We start from the raw sequence: 22369 nt of genomic DNA on the forward strand, positions 1-22369 counted from the left end.
TGGTCACTCTAAAATGGTTCAAAGATTTTCTGCACCAACTGTACAAAGTGTCATAGTATTGTATTCTACCACTGATCACTTGAGCTCTGCTTGATACTTTGCACATTGTCTCACAGTTGTCACGTGGTGGTACCACTGCACTACGGTTCACTTAGATTACGAAATGTCCTTCCATACCTATTTGTTATGTCCTTGTTTACGATGATACTAATGCAGCGTGTTATACCGGAGACAAATTCCTTGTGTGTTCTACATACTTGGCCAATAAAGATGATTCTGATTTTGATATTTGACAAACCCATTCATCGATTTATCCAGAAGCTGGATAAATCGATGAATGGCAGTTTCATGGGATGATTTGAAAAGATGAGGAAAAAAGCAAATAGTTGGACGTGGTGTACTGACTGTTGAAAACATCAATTGCAAACAGGACATTAACATTTTTTTTTTGTTTGTATGTTTGCTGGGGCCCTGCGATTGGCTGGCAACCGATTCAGGGTGTCCCCCGCCTACTGCCCGAAGACGGCTGGGATAGGCTGCAGCACCCCCTTGACCCTAGTGAGGATCAAGCGGTTGGGAAAATGGATGGATGGATGTTTGATGGGTTTTAGCTTTTTTAAAACATAATGTGCCAACTATCCATTCAGAGTTCATTCCAACGAAAAAGTATTTATACATAATCTATCATGCTTTAAGAGGTAAATCTTCCTTGTAATATCTTAACAAATGTGAATCCTTGAAGTTCTACGTTTTTCTCTGGGCTTCCCACAGAGCAGGAAATGTAAGTATCGATTCTTGGCATTCCAAATTTCAATCGGAGAAGTCTCAAAACCACTTCGCACACAAAAGCGTCAAGATTAATAGGAAGAACAAGCACGACCCCTTGTGGACCGTTTGGACCAGTGCAGCGTGAGTAACCGGCACCTCCAGCTGCTTCTGGGCCCCTCCTGATAAGTTAACCTTGTGATAACAAGCTAATGCCTGATTAATGTTGCAGTAATTAGACACAGCTTTTCACACTCACTTAAGAGGACATCCTCCAGCAATTAGCCTCAAATAGAGAAAGAACATTTCGGAGAGCACAGTCGAGTGATGTTCCTCGCGTGCCTCCATTCCCACTGGGCGGCATTAAGGTTAATTTTCTCATTATTGAATATAATTACCTGTTCGATGTTCTATACAGCTGCCACCGCCAATAGTTGATCCAATTAGAAAATGCTGATGGACAGATTGGTTGTGATATCCAAAAAAAGCTGCATTCTTTTCAAAGGATGTCTCATGGTTTTACTGTTTAATACCGAATGCCAAGTGAAAATAGATTAATTTCCCTTAAGAATACATTCTGAATGAATGGCACATCCTCATGAGAGTGTGTAAATGTGTGAGAGAGTTTATTATGCGTGCACGTTCTTGCCCACTAGACAGATGATGAGAAGTCCCTTTTACTGACCCCATACCACACACTCCATAAATAAAGCACGGAAATTAGACAGGGCTCTGATTCGTCCTGCATTAAGGGACTGTTAACTTCGAGTTCCACGTTGGTCTTTGTTTAACGAGAAAGATAAGCCTACCTCCAACTGTATTATTAAATGTCAGATCCCATAAAACTGGTTGCGTAATTTCTTGCTAACTTGTTTGTTCTATAATCAATCGTCATGGTCGATGCATTGAGATCAAAACAGCTATTACAGTTTTCGTCAAGCTGTGACAAACACGTCAATCATTCGATAAATTATTGATGATGAGGTAACTCAAGATCACAATGTTTGATTGTCTTGTGAAAATCAGAACAGTAGTAACACTTCAAATAGTTCCAAAGTATTAGTATATTGTAATAAATATAGCCAACAATTGTCAGCATTCATCCTAACAGATTGAAAGTGCAGAGTACCGGTAGGTATATTTATCTGGTCAGCTCAAAGCAATTTGGATTGGATCAGCCTGATCCAGAACTAAACTTTTGGACCAGTCGTTCAAAGGTAATCTGACCGGATTTTGGTTTTCAGATTGTATCCATCCAGCCATCCATTTTCTAATCTGTTTATCTTCGCGATAAACGGATGTAAAAATATCATCATTTTTACAACTTAAAAGTTGTAAAAATATCACGGTTAATGGAAAAGTATGAGCCTTAATGGAGACTTCTTTCTTCTTACTTTTTTCTTTTCCGATTGATATAAAAATGATTTATTAGATATAAACACATAACGGGGTAGGACTAGATACGTTTTTTACTTCTTCCTACTCCCTTGAACATAATAACTGTGTTGAATGAAGACTGATTTCTTTCTTTTTACTTTTTTATCCACCTTATTTTCTGTCAAATTATTACTGTATATGGTTTATGTTCAACAAACAAACAAAGGTTGCAGGTGTGCTGGAGCCTATCCAAGCCTCTTTGGACAGGAGGTGGGGTACACCCCGAACTGGTTGCCAGCCAATCGCAGGACACACATAAACAAACAACCATACACACTCACACTCACTCTAGGGACAATTTAGAGCAGGGGTCACCAAACTTTTTGAGAGTGAGAGCTACTTCATGTGTCCTGATTGTGTGAAGGGCTACCAAATTGATACACGTCTGAAATAACATTTGTACAAATTACATTTAATAATATTAGAACATTAGCTAGCTAGATGTATACTGTAGCTAGCTAGTTAGATAGCTAAATAGGTAGCTATAGAATCTATAATACTGCCCATGTTTGCATTTTTAAATCATAATTTCTACGAGCAAATCACAATCCTAGCACTGGCGGGCTACTGGTGTGGTCCTCACGGGCTACCTGGTGCTCGCGGGCACCACGTTGGAGACCCCTGATTTAGAGTGTTCCATCAACCTGCCATGCATTTTTTTGGAATGTGGGAGGAAACCAGAGTGCCTGGAGAAAATCCACCCTCACACGAGGAGAACATGCAAACTCCACACAGGCCAGAGACCGGAATCGAACCCTGCACCTCTGCACTGTGAGGCAAATGTGCTAACCAGTCGTGAGGATAAGCAGACTAGAAAATGAATGGATCGATGTCTGTATTTAAAATAATCATATAAATTCAAATATGATAATAACACTTGTCAACATTTTTCCATTTTTAAATCAGGGATGCAAGAAAACATTTCTAGAAGAGTGTTTGCACTGATTCCAAATCGTCCTTCGTTTGTCTGCTAGCAGATCAGCTTTTCATCATCATCATCATCATCATCACTGGGTGGCAACCAGTTCAAGGTGTAGCCCACCTACTGCCCAAACACAGCTGGGATAGGCTCCAGCGTGCCCTGTGAGCCTGGTGAGGATAAGCGGATCAGAAGATGAATGGATGGATGGATACTAATCATCATCATGATAAGATTAAGATTTTCTTTATTTGTCCCACATTGGGGAAATTTACAGCCTACAGCAGCAATAATGTGGGTAGAAAGAAAGAAGAAAAAGAAACAACACCGTTCAATTAGGCCCGGTAGTCCAGTGGTTAGCACGTCGGCTTCACAGTGCAGAGGTACCAGGTTCGATTCCAGCTTCGGCCTCCCTGTGTGGAGTTTGCATGTTCTCCCCGGGCCTGCGTGGGTTTTCTCCGGGTGCTCCGGTTTCCTCCCACGTTCCAAAAACATGCGTGGCAGGCTGATTGAACACTCTAAATCGTCCCAAGGTGTGAATGTGAGTTTGGATGGTTGTTCGTCTCTGTGTGCCCTGTGATTGGCTGGCAACCGATTCAGGGTGTCCCCCGCCTACTGCCCGAAGACAGCTGGGATAGGCTCCAGCACCCCCCGCGACCCTAGTGAGGATCGAGCGGCTCGGAAGATGACTGACTGACCGTTCAATTAAGTGGTAAAAGTAAATAAAGGATATGAGCAGAAATGAAGCTGCCCCTCTTCCCCCGTGTGTAATATTTACTTTCATTTGTGCTATGTTACCGTTTCAAGGTCTGTCAGACCATAATGTCACACCTGTGTGTGTGTGTGTGTGTGTGCGCGGTGTTTGTGTTTTATTCGTGATATTAGCTCGTTGTTTGCTGTTTTTTATCACTATAGGCTCGATTGCGATTGTAATTGTTATATGTAACACCAGAGATTGAAGGCCTAATATATATATTTTTTTCTAGTGCAATCAAATGAGATAAACCAAATCATTTGATACAGCTCTCATTGTTGTTCTACACCACAACAAGCTCGTCACAACAACAACAAAATATTGTAGAATGAATGGCAAGTATGTCGTTGTCAATACCCTGTGAATCTTAGTTTTTAAGTTTAAATCAAATGCAAAAAGAGAAAAGCCCTGTGGAGAACTATGGCTAACCTATAACCGAAAGCACATGATGCTAGTGTTTACGACGATGGTTTGTGACGTCGTGGACTTGCGGGTTGGACTACAAATCCCAAGCATCGCTCCTCTTCGGCTGCTCACGGTAACAAAATGTCAACACTGCTTGGCAGGAAGTGGTGCCTGTTCCTTGTTGTAACATGACGACCAGTTGAACTAGTCGACAGAATTGTTGGGATAACAAACTCATCTTTTGACGGTACAGTTACACTTTCGGAATGTGTATCACTCAAGTGTTACGTTACGTTTGATTCCCGATAATGAACATCATGAATATCTGCTATTGTTAGCAAACGCTGTAGTTTCCTCGCCTGATCGGAGTTGTCGGTGTGAGAGATTTGTGCTCACCACCGCATTTGTAATTGCGACACATATACAAACTGTTCGTTTCGGTTTGGGATAATATTTTGTTTTCTCCAGTTTGTCACGCAACAAGGCGCAACTTTTTTTTGGATGAGTAAGTGACGTCATGGAAGCTTGCTGGGTTTCGATATGATATTTTGGCGTTTACAAGTGTTTCAGTTTGGAATTGCATGGGACGGATTCTATGTTGAATGAAAATCGTATTAAATCGTAAAAATCGTTAAGACTGTATATTGCTGTCTGATTATTATGATTTCTGATTTTGTCTGCACTGTGCATGAATACCAACAACGACCCACGTAACCCCATTTTAGTTCCGAATATTGGGAGATGGACAGTCACAGAAGGGGGACACCATGGGGAAAGCTGGTCAAAGTGGATTCCAGTGGAACTGAAGTGCTGCTTTTCAACAGGGAATGCACCATAGGTCGGAAAAAGGGTGAGCGTAGCCACTTTAGGTTAAGGAATAACAGGTTTGCTTTAAACATAACACCAGTATTTCTGATGTTTTGCTTTGAATGTGCCCATTGTAGTCTCACGACAACTGTCTGTAAAGCAGACATTGCTGTCAGTGTCTGAGGCCTTAAAAACTTCCCCCCTGCACGAAACAAAGCCTTCAGTCCTGCAAACTTAGACAGCCTCTTGTGACTATAACAAAAGACCTCCATTTTGAACATGTGTGCTGAATTTTAATTAGGTATTTTTTTGTATGGGTCTGTATTTCATTATTTGTTGTTGAAGAGCTTGTGGGGCTCTGCGCTTTTTGCTATGCAAAATGTCTAGCCTTAATTGGAGAAGCGCTGTCTGTGCTGGGCATAGTTGATAATTAAATGCCTGCACAGTTTTGGAAAAAGTTGATTTTATTGCTGTGCTCATTTGTAGGGATTCAGTCAGAACAATCCGTTAAGCTTTTGATACTGATTGTTTTGAGAGTTATCTTACTTCTGAGGACATTTACAGTTAATCTTCATTTCATTCAATGTGTTTTTGTGTCATGTTGTAATTGTGGCAGGATGTGATTTGGCCTTTCCTGCCAATAAACTGGTCTCGGGGGAGCACTGCAAGATTGTACAAGATGAAAACTCAGGGCAGGTGTGGCTTGAAGACATGAGGTATGATTTCTCGTCAGCCATTTCTACTTTACAAGAGTAGAAATTGGGCAATGTTTTATTTTCCAGTTGATATTGGATAACATTTACTTCACTGGCAATAACGAATCCAATGATGCGTGTTTCCCAGTTACAGCTTTAGGTACTCCAAGTATAAAAAAAATGTTGCACTCAGGAGAGCGCATACCTCCAAACAACATGTTATATGATTTGTTTATAGTTTTCCAACAATATTTGTCATGTATATTGTGGTTTTAATTTGCAGTATTTGTAGTGATGATATTTGTTATTACTATAATTTGTAAATAATTATTTGTTATTACATTGCTGTAAATTAGCACTCAGTAAAGCTCCCATGAAGGTGCTATTCAGACTCCGTTGAAAGTGGTTCTGACCACATCTAATGTCATTGATTTAACAAATATCTACAGTATATTTTTTATTAAATGGTGACACAGTGGATGACTGGTTAGCATTCACCACACAGTTCAGAGGTCATTGTTTTGAATCTGGGCTCTGATCTTCCTGTGTGCACTTTGCGTGTTTTCCCCTCGCCTGCGTGGATTTTCTCCTCATAATGCGGTTTCCTCCCATGTTCCAAAAACATGCATTTCAAGTTTATTGGGTGCTCTGAATTTTTATGAATGGTAATGGTTGTTTGTCAATTTGGCAATGAATGTTTCCTGTATTTATTTATTCTTCTCCTATTGCATAACAACCACAAATTCTCATGTTTAGAACACATCAGATTGTATAAGTGTAGATAATTAAGTTACGAAAATGCTTGACAGCAGCTCTCGGTGTAGTAAAAAATGACACATTGACAATACTGAGTAATGACAATAATACCTTGATGACAATGTCAATCAAAACTGAGCTTTATTATATTGCCCGTAAAGAATTTTAGAGAAAAATAAGAAGCCATTTTTTAGTTAATTTTTTATTAATCGAAAAAGTAATACATTTATTTTGTTCACTGACATACATATTGGTTTTCCTTTGTTTTTTTCCTTCTCTAACCCCCCATACCCCCCAATGTTGTTGCTGTCGACTGCAAATTTCCCCACTGTGGGACAAATAAAGGTTATCTTATCTTATCTTTTAGCACCAATGGTACAGTGATCAACATGGCCAAACTGGTCAAAAAACAAACTCATATGCTTCAAAATGGTGACGTCATCTACTTTGTATACAGGAAAAATGAACCTGAGGAAAGTAAGTACCCCCCACTGTATTCCATATTTTCTTACTCTTTGGATTTATAACAAGCAAAAACTGACACTATGTTCTTGCAGATATTGCTTATGTATACCACGCAATCCAAACAGAGCACGGTGTTTTGCAAGATGATCAGAGTAAGTAGTTAAAGTACTGATGTGACATGTCTGCTGAGAATGCCTTAAAGTAACCGTCCAATTTGCAACTGAACCTCAGATTTGTCATTCCACGATCCTGCTGTCCTTGCATCCTCCGAGATGATGCTGTCTGTGGAGCCTGTCATGCTCACAAAAGCTCCTCGGGATATAAATCGAGAAGAACCTCAGCCGTCCACCTCTACTTCCCACCTCTGTTTTGAGCAACCTTTTACACCTGGACTTCCATCAGCCAGTGCATGTCTTAAGTCTGGTGGGTTATTTTACTAAAATGCTCCTCTAGTGTACTCCAATGTTCCAAAATAAGCATGTTATCTTAATTGAACTCTACAACTGGGTATAGTTGTGGATGGTTGTCTGTCCATACCCTGAGATATTGAGTGTTACCAGTCTAGATATTGCTATTTTAAGTGTTTATTGAACACAGTATCTCACTTCAAATGCATATGTAAACTTTAAGGTAATGTGTTTATGATGAGGGCAGCTCAGATTAACGTTTTTAAAGCTAGTCCTCATTAAATCCCAATTTGATATTCTGTGTAAATCCACTTGAAGACTCCTGATTCAGATCAGATTTCATGTAATTTTTCGCTTCAAGCAGTATCCTAAGTGGGCTCAGTTGGGGGCAAAACAATGTTTCCTGAAGTCTGAATCAGACCTGAACATAATTTGAAAAGATACCAAATTAATGGAACAACAGAGTTTTATGTTTACCTGAAGATTGTTTTTTCCTTTTTTAGACATTTCTGTATTATTATTATTATTATTATCTTATTTTCGTGACATGATCTCATTTTTCAAATGACCTGACAACACTCTGGGTTGATGAATTGAGCCAAAAGTAGCTCAACTGTATTTTTTTCTACCTCAACAGGCAGCCAGTCAAGCAATGTGGCCCAAACACCAGAGAAAGCTCACAACGATTTGGAGCCAGAATGCAAGAAGAGAAAAACTGGTGTGTTAGTTGCTGGCTTTTGTCCTCACATGCATACAATAGTATAAAACTGTCCTGACAGTTTTTTCTTTCCTAATGAAACATATACTATACCTTATGCATATTTCTATCCACGAAGAATATGTTTATTAATCCCGTAAAGGACCGCGACCCTAGTGAGGATCAAGCGGTTAGGAAGATGAATGAATGAATCCCGTAAAGGAAATTGTCTCCGTCTGTACATGCCTGGTAAAGGCAAAAATAACTGCGTGCATTATTATAACACTGTTTAATTGTTTAATTTCAGTTGGTTATGTCACATGGAATTGATTTATTGATTCTGTGACCATGACAAACTAGCTCCATTTATACCTTTTTTTGTTTGTTTGTTCGTTCTTTTGTTTTGTGTTTTTGTTGAGAAGGCAACATGACCCGCAAATAAGTTATCACTGACTTTATTGTATTTCCAGAGATAGAACCCTCATCCGTCATAGAGACAACATCATCAACTGGAAGTGTTATGGCTCAAGCACCAGCAGAGGAGACCAAGACAGATAAGATGGAGGAGTCTCTGACATGCATCATTTGCCAGGACCTCCTTTATGACTGCGTCAGGTAAAACCCCAACGAAGGTGAGGTTCATGTGCCGAGTACCCATTTATGGTTTCTCTTTCCGTTAGCTTGCAACCTTGCATGCACACGTTCTGTGCTGCCTGCTACTCAGGCTGGATGGAACGATCTTCTTTTTGTCCTACGTGCCGCTGCCCTGTGGAAAGGATCCGTAAGAACCACATCCTCAACAACCTGGTAGAAGCCTACCTCATCCAACACCCAGGTTAGCATATAGTACAATTAATATTGCTGTCTTTCGTCATAGGGCCCGACTGATAGGGATTTATTTTTTGGATGATTCTGATATTTGGCAGAAGAAAAAAAATTACATAGTAATCGGCCAATTAATTTTAAAGATATGTAATCCATTCATTCATTCATTCATTCATCTTCCGAGCCGCTTGATCCTCACTAGGGTCGCGGGGGGTGCTGGAGCCTATCCCAGCTGTCTTCGGGCAGTAGGCGGGGGACACCCTGAATTGGTTGCCAACCAATCGCAGAGCACACAGAAACAAACAACCATTCGCACTCACACTCACTCCTAGGGACAATTTAGAGTGTTCAATCAGCCTGCAATGCATGTTTTTGGAATGTGGGAGGAAACCGGAGCACCCGGAGAAAACCCACGCAGGCCCGGGGAGAACATGCAAACTCCACACAGGAAGGCCTGAGCTGGAATCGAACCCGGTACCTCTGCACTGTGAAGCCGACCTGCTAACCACTTGGCTACCGGGTCGCCCGATATGTAATCCATAATATATTTATTTTTTGGGGGTTCCCTCATATCCAAATGTAGCAGTTTCCTGAAAATTGTCTATAATCATTTTCCGTTTGTTCATGAAGTACATAATTTGTATAGAACACACACAAAAATGAATTTAAATTTGTTTTATGTTGAGAGAGAAGAAATTTCATCTGTGCTGTATGTTACACATACAGTACATTTGACAATAACATTTATCCAATCCAATCCATAAAATAAAATGAAAGACAAAGCCTCGTTCATAATCTGTGGTTGGACAACTTTTCAAGAAATACAGTGAGGTGAAAAAAATAACAGTGAACAGAAAAATTATAATCAATACAAATAGGACAGTCATTCAAGATATACATATAAAGGGAGAGGTCAATAAAGGCGGGGGAGGGGGCTATGGTTTAAAATGCAGATGGAAAAGGTTATGCTCCATACAAATGTTGACAGAATCAAATTCACGATATACCTGAGTAATTACTGTATGTTTTCTTTATCTGTGTACAACATTGTCCCTATTTCCTTTGACATAATCAAAATGTAAGTGCTATCATCTTGTTTTAAAAAGGCACCCACATGAGTTTGTTTGTTTGTTTATTGAACATAAAACATATACAGTAATAATTTGACAGAAAATAAGGTGCGTAACATCTTTAATTTTTATAACAAGAGATCCCACGTGTCCTTAAAGTTCATAAGAATTCATAAAAAGGTTGTAAAATGATGTTCTTAATTGTCCTTAATTTTCAAGGAAAGCTTCTAAAATCAATAAAAATCCTGAAATGTTTATCTTTATTTGAAAATAAATTGAAGTTTTATATTTTCTAAATTAATTTTTTTCTTGGTGTACTTTCTTTGAGAGTGAATTAAAAAAAATTGACATTCATACATTTGATATTTGACATTCAGTATGTCAAATAAAGGGTTAGCTATTTGCCCCTAATAATAAAGATGTGCCTTTGGCAGCAATGATTTGAACACCAGCTCAGTGGTATGTGGCTTTCTGTTCAGCCCACATATTGCTGAGCGGGCATTAAATCCACCGTGAATCCCCTGCTGAATGGAGAAACGGTCCTTAGAAATTGCTAAATTAGCACCCAAAAGTCCTTAAAAGGTCCATAAATAAGAAGCAGCAAGAGGAAGAGTGGGGACCCTGTATACTTGCAAAGTACAAACAAACTAAGTGTGGTCATCTGTTGTACAGACAAGTGTCGCAGTGAGGAGGATGTGAAGAGCATGGACAGCCGCAACAAGATTACTCAAGACATTTTGCAGCCAAAAGTTGAGCGTTGTTTATCCGACGAGGAGGGCAGTTCAGATTACCCTTTTGAATTCTCTGACAATGACAGCGACTCTTCTGACATTAGGTAAAAGTTTTGGCTGCTGCAACAGCTTTATATTTGATTTTTAAATTGTCCTTTTGCAATATTACCTCAACTACAACACCACAATAGAAATGGCAATGTCCTTGATAAATGTAGTCATTAATACAGTATGCTTGTGTTTCTTTTTGATTATGAAGAGCACCAATTTGTATTTTTGTTTGTTTTTCAGTCAGCCTCTAATAATCTGCAGGCAGTGTCCAGGCTACAGGAAAGAGGTCGGTCAGAGGCTGTTTGCCACAGGCTCAAACTACTGGCTTCCAGGTCTGCCAGCCCCACCTCAAGTGTCTCCTCCTCTTCCACCTCCTATCACACCAGCTGCAGAAGAAGGTTCTGCAAAGTCTTTCGGGGAACAGCCCTCAACTTCGTCTGACAACCCACCAGGTATCAGATTCTATCCTTTCCTCGAACTCCCTTCTTAAAAAAAAACAAAAACAACAACAACAAAACACAATAAAAAACAGGAACATCCCTATCATTGTTTGCAGTTCCTCTGGAGTACCGCTGTCACCCTCTAGGCTGTCATCTGATGTGTAGCTGCTGCCTGCAGCCAATGCCAGATAGACGGGCTGAGTTGAACAGCCAGCAGCAATGTAAGTGCTTAGTTTACTGTTTAAGACAATTGAGTGAACAAGCATGCACTTGGGGCAATACACAGAAAGTTTGGTTTGGTTTGGTTTGGTTTGTTTATTGAACATAAAACATATACAGTAATAATTTGACAGAAAATAAGGTAGATAAAAAAGTAAAAGAAAGAAATCAGTCTTCATTCAACACAGTTATTATGTTCAAGGGAGTAGGATGAAGTAAAAAAACTTATCTAGTCCTACCCCGTTATGTGTTTATATCTACTAAATCATTTTTATATCAATCAGAAAAGAAAAAGTAATAAGAAGTCTCCATTAAGGCTCATACTTTAGCCTTAACCGTGATATTTTCACAACTTTTGGTTTGTATCGAGATTATATACATCCTCACCCTGGCACTCTTGTGTCAATTTTCTCTTGTATTCATAATGGGTATTGCAATACCTTTCTCTATTTATCAACTTAGTTCTGATTTATCATTATATTTAATGTTTAGTATTTATCATTTTAACTCTGATTGGTGTAGGTTGTTTGTACTATTTTTTTGAATTTGTTTTTGAACTCAGCAAGCGATTTACTCATTTTTAGGTCCGTTTCGAGATTGTTCCACAGATTAACACCTTTGCTAGATACACTTCTTTGCTTGATGTTTGTTCTTGTTTTGAGTTTTTTGAATAAGTTGGTACCTCTTAATTCATAGTTGCTTTCTCGAATTTCAAAAAACTTCTGAATGTTTTGGCAGAGCAGGTTATTGTGTGCTTTGTACATTAATTGGGCGATTTTAAAGTCAACCAGGTCATAAAATTTCATCGTATTTAATTTAATAAATAGTGGATTTGTGGGTTCCGTATATTTTGATCTATTAATAATTCGAATTGCTTTTTTTTTGTAGTTTGAGAATAGGGAGTGTGTTTGTTTTGCAGGCATTTCCCCATATTTCCACACAGTAGGTCATGTATGGTAATAATAATGAAGTGTATAATGTGTACAAGGATCTCTTATTTAGCACTTCCTTGGTTTTGCAGAGGATCCCTACGGTCTTGGCCATTTTTCTTTTTACGTTATCGATATGTGGTTTCCAACATAGTTTTGAGTCTATTACTAATCCGAGAAACTTGGTTTCATACGCTCTTTCTATTTCAATTGAGTTTACCATAATTTTAGCTTGGTGTTTGATTGGTCTTGTGCCAAAAACAATTGACTTCGATTTTTTCAGGTTAAGTGACAATTTATTTCTGTCGAACCAGTTTTTTAATTTGTTTAATTCGTTTTCTACGGTTGTCAGGAGCTGTTTCAGATTTATTCCAGAACAGTAGAAAGTTGTATCATCAGCAAATAGGACATTTAAATAGTTTTGAGACCTTGCAGATATCATTTATATATAAGATGAATAGTTTTGGACCAAGCACTGACCCCTGAGGTACTCCGTGAGTGATTTTCAGTTGATTCGTTTTTTTATTGTTGAGTTGCACGTACTGATATCTGTTTTCTAAATAACTTTTTATCCATTTATAAGCTACACCTCTAATGCCATATCTTTCTAGTTTTTTCAATAATATACTGTGATCTATTGTGTCAAAAGCTTTTTTTAGATCTAGGAAAACCCCAACAGTAAATTCTTTGTTGTCTATATTAGTGGCTATTGCTTCCCCAAACTCCATAACTGCCATTGAGGTGGTCCGTTTTTCCCTGAAGCCATATTGATTCTCACTTAACAGCGCATGCTTTTGTATAAAACTATCAAGTCTGCGAGAAAATAGTTTTTCTAATATTTTTGAAAATTGTGGTAGTAGTGATATTGGTCTATAATTTGTAAACAGATGTTTTTCTCCACTTTTATAGATTGGAATAACTTTAGCAATTTTCATTTTAAATGGAAAGATACCAGCTTTGAATGACAGGTTGCATATGTGTGTGAAAGGTCGCACTACATATTCTATAATCTGCTTGATTATTGTCATATCAATATTAAAGCAATCAGTTGACTTTTTATTTTTAAAAGTTTTTATAATATTTGATACTTCTTCTTGTTTTACTGCAGTAAGGAACATCGTGGAGGAGTTTTTTTCTACGTATCTATCCACTTCAAACAGGTCTGTTGGATCAGGAATTTGTTTTGCTAGGTTACTGCCGATGTTGACAAAATACTCATTAAATTCAGTTGCTATTTCTGCAGTTTTTTCCAAAATAGTATTTTTGCCTTTGATAAAATACTCTGGATAATCCATTTTTTTAGGACTATTTCTGATTACTTGGTTAAGTATTTTCCATATTTCTTGTGTGTTACCTTTATTCTGCTCTAATAGTGCATGATAATGATCTCTTTTACTGGTTCTTATAATATTTACTAATTTATTTTTATAGGTCTTATATTTTTTTTCTGCTTCTTCAGTTCTGAATTTTAAAAACAATTTATATAAATTGTTTTTCTTTTTACATGCGTTTTCTATGCCTTTCGTTATCCATGGCTTACTTGGGTCTTTATACTTTTTGGAAACTTTAGTTAATGGAAAATGTTTATCATATAAGAAGATTATGGTAGACTGAAATACTTCAAACGCTGTATTTGGGTCTTCGTTTGAGTAGACCTCGGTCCAGTTTTGTTTTTCTAGGTCTTGCTTAAAGGCATCGATGGAACGTTGGGTTCTTAGTCTTATTTCTGTTATACAAGTTGTTGATTTAGCTTTTCTATCGAAATAATTATGAAAAACTGCAAAAACAGGCAGGTGGTCACTTATGTCATTAATGAGAAGTCCACTTTCCATTTTATGATCAATCTTATTTATAAATATGTTATCTATTAATGTGGCCGTGTCAACTGTTATTCTGCTAGGTTTCAGGATTACTGGGAAAAAGCTGTTGCTGTACATAGTATTTATGAAGTCAGTTGTTTTTTTGTGTCTATTTGGGTTTAATAAGTCAATGTTAAAGTCACCACATATTATTCGTGTTTTCTTATCGTTGTAGTAACTGAGCATATCTGTTAGTTTTTTATTGAATGTGTCAATACATGTTCCTGGTGTCCTATAGATGCAACTTATGATGATATTTGATGCCTTTTTATTGTGTATTTCAATGGTTAGACATTCCATTAGATTTTCTATTGTGTTTGTCAATCTCTCGATTTTACTGCATTTAAGTGCTTTGTCTACATATATTGCAACCCCCCCTCCTTTTTTGTTTTCTCTATTAGTTGCAAACATTTCATAACCTTCTATTTCCATTTCAGCTGGTTTATCTTCATCAAGCCAAGTTTCTGATATGGCAATTATTTTAAATTTATTGAATTTAGTCAGGTATTCTTTAATTTTTGTGAAGTTTTTATAGAGACTTCTACTGTTTAAGTGTATTACCGAAAGTGCATTTTCCAATTTTATATTAGTGTTGAATTGTTCATCCAGGTAATAGTCAGAGTTTGTTACCCTTTGTTTGTTGTTGAAGAAGTTATTGTCTGGGTCCAAATTGTTCTCGGGATCGAATGGCTTATAGTCAATATCTTCAAAGGGTTGGAAGTTCATGTTTTTGGGATGTGAATTTCCCGCTCCCACACGGTCGTCGATGGCTCCCTCACGGCCGTCGTTGGTTCCCTCGCTGTCGTCGCTCGCTCTCTCACCGTCATCACTGGGTCCCTCGTGGTCACTGGCTCCCTCGCGGTCGTCGCCGACTCCCTCACGCTCGCCGGCTGGCTGCCTCCCGGCTCTCTCACGCGCGGTGGCTGGTTGTCTCCCGGCTGCCTCAGGCTCGCCGTCTCCCGGCTCCCTCGCGGTCACTGGCTCCCCTGCAGTCGTCGCTGGTTTCCTCTCGGTCGTCTCTCGCTCCCTTGCGGTCGTCGTTGGCTCTCTCACGGTGGTCGCAGGCTGGTTGTCTCCAGGCTTCCTCACGGTCGCTGGCTTCCCTGCAATCGTCGCTGGCTTCCTCGCGGTCATCACTGGCTCCCTCACGGTCGGTCGTCGCTGGCTGCCTCGCGGTCGGTCGGTCTTGAAAAAGTTATTGTCCGGGTCCAAGTTGTTCTCAGGGTCAAACGTCTTGTGGTCAGTAGGGTTGGAGGTCATCAAAGGGTTGGAAGGGTCATCAAAGGATTCGAAGTCCATGTTTTTTGGTATGTGAATTTCCTGCTTCAGTAGGGTCAGAGTTTTTATTGTCGGGTGGTGAAAAATTCTCAGTATGCTGCTTGATGGTGTTGAACTCGAGCCTGTTGTGTTGGAGTACTGGTGCGGGGGTGGACAATAAGTTTGTTATGTCTTAAGTAGGCAGTTTCCCCTCTGTCATGTGCAGCTTTTAATTTTGGGAGGAGCTCTTTTCTTTTTTGTCGTACGGCATCTGTAAAGTCTTCGTTAATGTAGATGTTGGAGCCTTTTAAATATTTTGCATTTTGTAGGATCCTTGATCTGTCCTTGTATCTTAGAAATTTCACCACAACTGGCCTTGGTCGAGGTCTTCCAGGGTCTTGTCTTCCTGTGCGGTGAGCTCTCTCCACCTCAATTTGCCCCTGTATCAGCAGTTTCTCCTTAAGGATTTTTTGAACTTTTTCCTCTGTTTCAGTCCACGTTTCTCCCGGTTTTTCCTCAATTCCATCAATTACTAAGTTGGCTTGGATATTAAAAGTACAAATAACATTATTTCAGTGTTGCTAGTGCAGAACCCATTTCCACTCAAGCACTTAAGGCCCCAGTCATATTCACATCATTGTTGACCGGCAGACCAAGGTTACTGGGTGAAGTCTGCCGTGAGCATTAACACATATTTCTGTTCGGAAAATCAAATTCTACTCCCTCTTCTTTGCCATAGTGGCCTGCGCTCGCATTGCTTTTTCAACTTTTGGACTTTGGTTTTAGCTGTTCCAAAAACTTCATGACATGACCATTGGTGGTTATCATGAATAACTGGCAAAGAAGAATCTCGTAATAGTTACCATATGGCATGTATACTTTGTGTGTGCACAGCGATGAGCGATAAGTATCATCCTCGATATTATCGTCAGAGTTGCTGTCACGATGTACGGTTTTACATTATTGTGGATTACTACTGTCTCCAAAACGGACCTGTGTAAAAACAAATGGATCCACTGATTTTTGGCGAATTAGAAGAAAGTGATGAAATCCTTCTTCCGCGAATCAGTGTGCATAGACGGAAGAGGGAGTGGTAAGTCTTCATTCTGTGAATCAGCGGGCAGGATTAAATCACGTGACTCCATTGTAGAAGCCAAGGGAATACACTTTTTAAAAAAAATATTTTATTTTTTAATATATCTTTGTATAAATCAATTTTAGTAATGTTAGCGTGCCAGATTTTTTGGGGGTGAATTTATTGTTCTGCACAGCCTGCAGGTGTGATGCATTGTTTGTTGGCAGGTTCGCAGTGCCAGCGTCCTTTCTGTCACATTTATTGGGGTTGCCAGAAGATTGGCTGTCAAGGCTGCCTGGCTCGAGTCAGTGGTATGGATCTGTTTTTGACAAGATATCAATCTGCTTAGTAGCTGCTGTCTGAAAGCCACATTTATGTCGCAGCACTCGTAACCTGCTTAGAACATTGACTGCAGTGTTGACCGAAACACATTTGATTATTCTTTATTTTATCACCTTTATGAACTGACCAGAAGTATTGCACTTTCCATTTTCTTGCAGAGCTCAATCTGACGGACAAATGCTTGGACGGTGTGCTGAATAACAATAGCTATGAATCTGAGATCCTAAAGGTGACTTTGACTCGTGCCGCCCCTTTTCCAAATCCTGTTTTTTCCCTGCTGCTGTGGGTTTAGTCAGTGCTTCCTGTTGCGCACTCACCAGCTGAACATGGAACTGGAGAAATGCAGAACATTGAGCATTGGGGATTTTTTTTTTTTATTTGTATCCCTTTTACCAAAATAGGTTCATGTTTGATGTTTGTACATATCGCCGCTGGCTGGCGGAAAACCCCTATGACCAAATGTGGTGGGGGTTTTTTTCGTTCACAAATTGCTAATACTTGGACTGATGTTTTTTTTTTTTTCAAAACTAACCAATTCAATGCGGTGAAAATTTCTTGAGAACGAATATATTGGTTCACTTGAACGCAACTCATGTTTGGGAACTGTTCAAAATGCTGTCTAGTTCTTCAGAGTCTGTGCCTCGTCTGTATGCCTATTTGATGCCTTGTCTGAATGGTTAATAGGAAATAAATTGCAAAATCCTTTGTTACACAAGGACCCTCGTTAGCCTCAGTATATGCATATTAATACTCACTTAATACGTTAGTGTACTCATTGTTTTATGTATTGCGTCACTCATGACTTAAGAGCTTTAAGAAGGAATATGCGGGTATCACGTCAGCCAGGCGTTTTTGAGACGTATTAAAAGGCCTTTTGCACTGTGGGTCCTCAGCATGACCGTGCACTTTGAAGTGGACTTCCATCAAACCAGTAGAAGAGCTCTCTGCCACTTTTTCCCTTTTAGGTTCTATTTTAGAGTTATAGTAGTTTGTGTGTTGATAATTGACCCGAATCACATGATGAAACTCTAAGAACAGAAAGTTCTTTCAGTCAAATATTGTAGCCCTTTCCGGACTTAAATAGTGAATGAAAACTGCTGAAAATGAAACCTACGACCATATCTGTCAATGTGTGCTTTTTTATCCTTGCGCCAGAATTATTTGTCCTCCAGAGGCAAGACATGGAGGGATCTGCTCAAGGAGACTATGCATGACTTGCAACAGGGGAAATTTTGCCTTTCAGGTGAGCCTTGAAACCACGGCCTATTTAGGATGTTGTCTATGAAGAAATGTCACCAGCATCCCACCGATCTCCTTAGATCAAAGTATTTCTGCAAATACAATCCTTTGCGTGTGCTGCGGCCTGATGGTCTTCAAGGAGTTGGCGTACAAGTACAGACAGAACATTCCTAAGTCTGAACTACCAGGTCAGATGTGCTCAAGTTTTTGTTATTTGCATTTGTTTTTTTATTATTAGCTGCCACACTCCCCGTTTTCATTTAAATGCTTTATATTGTGGCTTTTAAGTGTCTTTCAGACAAATCTGTTGTTTTTAAGACCGCGTTAGTGTCGAACAGTGACGGTGTGGAACTGTAAACCGAGGACCCTCTGTATTACAGTGTTACATCTTTCGGGGTGATTTGAAAAATCGTTACATTTTACAATACAATAGAATACTGTAGTTTTTAAAATCGTTGCGTCCTTAAATTGTATCACACCTTGTCTATTGAGATAGATATCAAATCATCCATCATGAGGGCTCTACACCAGATATATACAGTAGATCGGCTTGATGTTGCTGATGATTAATTGTTTCTTTGAATTGCATTAACTTGGATCGTTTTGGTCTTTTACATATCGTTGCATATTAACAGACATGACAAAAGCTACAGCACACCCTTGGATATCTTTGAGAACTGCAAGTTGGTCACTCAGAAGATAAATTTACTTTTTTATTTTAAATTAATATTTCTTTGAATTGTATGCTGCTACTGTCTTTGGACTAGGTGGCTGGCTATGTGGAGTTCCTCTGTTATCGTAGACTACTCTTGAAATGTATCTCCCTTCTCTCAGCTGCTGTATTGTCTCGGCCCGACTGCTACTGGGGACGTAACTGTCGTACACAGGTGAAAGCCCATCATGCGATGTAAGTCATTTACATACAACTTGAGATGTTTCCTTTTTTGCAACGCTGACATCAGACCTTTTTGTTGATCCTTTTGCATTACCTTGAGCCATGTGCGTTCCCTAAAGTCACCGTACAAAAGTCCTTTTTAGACTGATTAGAAGAGACCCTACATGTATTGCAGCTTTTGAATGACATTTTGCTCAGACCCCTTGGTTACTGGTGACGACAAGCTTTCATGACACTTTCATGACGCATTAAAAAAAAACGTGCGGTTGTGTATTTATCCATATATATATATATATATATATATATATATATATATATATATATATATATATATATATATATATATATATATATCGCCGATCTCCGCTTTCTTCCAGTAGCCCATTTTTCATCAAGGTGCTCTGGTTCCCCAGCACCTGATGCAAACCTTGTTTGGCCGGATGATGTCTGAGCCGGCATGTCATTCATTTTATTGTCTCTCATCATTGTGTATGTATGATGTATGATGTATGGTGTGTGTGTGTGTGTGTGTGTATATACACACACGGTGTATATATTTTTCACACACGGTAACTAAATTGTTAAGTCTATCATGGCTTGGAGATATATATGTATGTATGTATACACACATAAGTGCTTATTTCTGCACTTCGCCAGAATGCTTTTCTCTCTGGAGTGTGGCAAAACAAAAGGTCTATTCTGCTACTTGATTTATTTTTATCTCATTTACCACTAGAGGGTGTGCTTGTATTATTGTGGGTCTCAAGGCTGGACAAAATACTTCCTGTGGGCACTGTTGAAATTGTGGCTAAAATATGTTATCTTCATGATTTATCTTGATCTCAGGAAGTTCAACCACATATGTGAGCAGACCCGCTTCAAGAGCTGAGTGAACAAAGCTGCTGTTCAACTCACAGCACAACGGAGACACATCTCATCTGGTAGCATTCTGCCTGCTGAAGCTGGCCCCCTGTTATGCACACAAAAATATTAATTAAAAAAAATCCATTCAGATTGGACTTGGCTATGTGAAGTACCTTTATGCACATTACAGTTTAGGTAAGGGGGAGTTGAGAGTTTGATTTTATATTTTGTCTGGCTGCTGCATTTTTTAGGGTCTCCTGGTAGACCAGACAACCGCTTTGCTTAGATTAGCAGCCAAATGTGCGTCGTATCCTCTAATCCTTATGTAGACCTGCTGATGTGTGTATAGTTTGTGATCAAATTTAGTGTCTTACAAATTTCCTGTCTTAGAATGAAGAGCTTCCCCTGTGTGCACTAATTGAAACTATGACGTGAAATACAGATGTTATGCATTTTCTGAGAGTATAGCTTCCATGTATATTACATATTATTAAAGTCGTCAGGGTGATGCTCTTGAGTTGCATTTTGGCAAGACACATAGTGCCACGGGCAGGGATTACTAGGCATGAGTACGTAGCTGCATACGGACAGGACTTGATTCCCACACAAAGGGTTGCCGTGTAATAAAGGCTAAGCCGCAAACAGCCAGTTGTTGCGCATCAAGCTGAGGCTGATGTTAAACTGAAGTTGATTACTTTTACAGAGCTGTTTTTCGCTGAACAAATTAACCAGAACAATCAGTCGAAACCGTGGTTTTTCGAAATGGAAATCTGTTCCGTTTACCTGATGCAGTTTATTCTCCACTTTGCTCATTATGCAAATTATTTTCATTCGAGGCCCTTGTTTTATAATGAGAACACGGTTAGTGAGTGGAAAGGATTGGGATAGTTCCAAATATTATCTTGTTTCTCAGGTTTATGACGCTGCTGTAGAAGTTCAGTATGTAGAGCCGTGTATGTTTATGACACATTAGAAAATTGTATACTCATCACCTGGGGGGCAATGGGATGTGCCTCCACATTATGTCAAAAATGCTGTTTCTGAAAACAGTTTAGTTGTTACCGCTCTGTTGTTCCTCTTGTCAGAGATAAGTGACTCAAGAGGCCTTAACTGTTAAAAATGTTAGAAATTAGTCAAATTGACCCCCCACCACCCAATACACACAGACACACACTTGTTGGTGTGTGAACTTTAGGTGAATATGAAGAAAAGTGAGAAGAAACTGTTAAAACAGTCTTGTTGGCATCCAGTGTGTGTCTAGACTCTTAATCACATCTTTGTTTGTATTAGTTCACTTGATGTACAGTATAAATAAATAAATAAATAAATTGCTTTTTTTTTTTTAAATGTGCACAAAATTCCTCCATTCATGCAACAACCTTTATTTCATTCACTGTTGTCACGGTCCCTTAAACATGTATGTTTCCAAGTTCACGGTATGTATTTTTAAAGCAGTTATTAGAAGGTGCTTGATTCATTTCCATCCAGGCGTACCGGAAAATTGTTGTGACTTGAAGCATGGATAGCCTGTGGTGTTTTGCAGTCCGGCTTGTCTGTACTTTTTATTTTATTGTTTTGGACAATATTAACAGCCCTGATCTGGTGTGTGAACTTGTTTTGAATGCGCATTTTCCTTCCTTTGTCACAGAATTTAGTCAAGGTGTAAAGATTGTTGTTTTGTTTATTTTACCCCCCTAGTCATGGTGTATGGTCCATTCAGGCATTCCACAGCAGCTCAGCTCAGACCCTCTGCACCAGTCCAGTCGATCTCCCGACAGAAGGGCTGAGTTTTAATTATTCCCCACCGGAGATCTGGGCACACTAAGCCAACAACAGTACCAAGCCGCTCCAATCAGGAAATGGTATTAAAGAGGCTTTGGAGTACTACTTTGCGTTTGCCACAAGACGGGAGCTATTTTGTAAAGTCGTGAACATGTTTACTCACTTTTTCGAAAGTTTTTGACCACGCTGGATGGAAGAAGCAATGCTCACTGTAACTCATAGCAGCTCCCAGGAATGACTCAGATGATGACTCAAAAGATGCCCTCACTCAGTTTGCCACAATTCCCTTGTGTTTTGGAGGGGCAAATCTACTATTGTTTTTGAGATGGTTCTGATTTGTGGTTTTAACAGAGCATTTAAAAAAAATTGACAGGGCCTGACTTGCTTTTTGTCATTCATATTTTGCATGTTTTCAAATTTGTGTCAAATATACCAGTGTAATGTAATTTCATGTTTAATCATTATCTTCATTTGTTCATTCCCCATTATTAAAATTCTTGTTTTGTTGAAGGCCACCTGCAGAATGTGGCAATCAGCACATACAAAACATGAGCAGATGATGGACTGCGATCTCACAAGTCTTCAATACACACTATTGCCACACATTAGGTACACTACTTAAGAACGACAAACCTTATTTAAACTTCACATTAATTCATATGAACTCATTTTATAAATACTATT

The 22369-nt window shown here is 39.0% G+C and overlaps 1 protein-coding gene across 2 annotated transcripts; it reads left to right on the forward strand.

Moving 5' to 3' along the window:
* The first annotated feature begins 4370 nt into the window (after positions 1-4370).
* chfr (checkpoint with forkhead and ring finger domains, E3 ubiquitin protein ligase) lies at positions 4371-21136 on the forward strand. 2 transcript variants are annotated; one of them, XM_052066999.1, is made up of 18 exons: positions 4371-4527; positions 5006-5130; positions 5704-5803; positions 6906-7015; positions 7096-7155; positions 7235-7426; positions 8048-8128; positions 8578-8722; positions 8788-8942; positions 10675-10837; positions 11025-11236; positions 11341-11445; positions 16791-16874; positions 17064-17134; positions 18061-18148; positions 18225-18332; positions 18979-19051; positions 19886-21136. In XM_052066999.1, the coding sequence occupies exons 2-18, from the start codon at positions 5022-5024 to the stop codon at positions 19926-19928; spliced, it is 1899 nt and encodes a 632-aa protein (XP_051922959.1). In that variant the 5' UTR covers positions 4371-4527; positions 5006-5021; the 3' UTR covers positions 19929-21136. The 2 variants fall into 2 exon arrangements, with proteins under 2 accessions (XP_051922959.1, XP_051922961.1); XM_052067001.1 differs by having other exon boundaries at positions 6996-7015.
* Positions 21137-22369: the final 1233 nt, after the last annotated feature.

This window comes from Hippocampus zosterae, chromosome 6, assembly GCF_025434085.1.
Source record: "Hippocampus zosterae strain Florida chromosome 6, ASM2543408v3, whole genome shotgun sequence".
In the NCBI taxonomy this organism is placed as follows: Eukaryota; Metazoa; Chordata; class Actinopteri; order Syngnathiformes; family Syngnathidae; genus Hippocampus; species Hippocampus zosterae.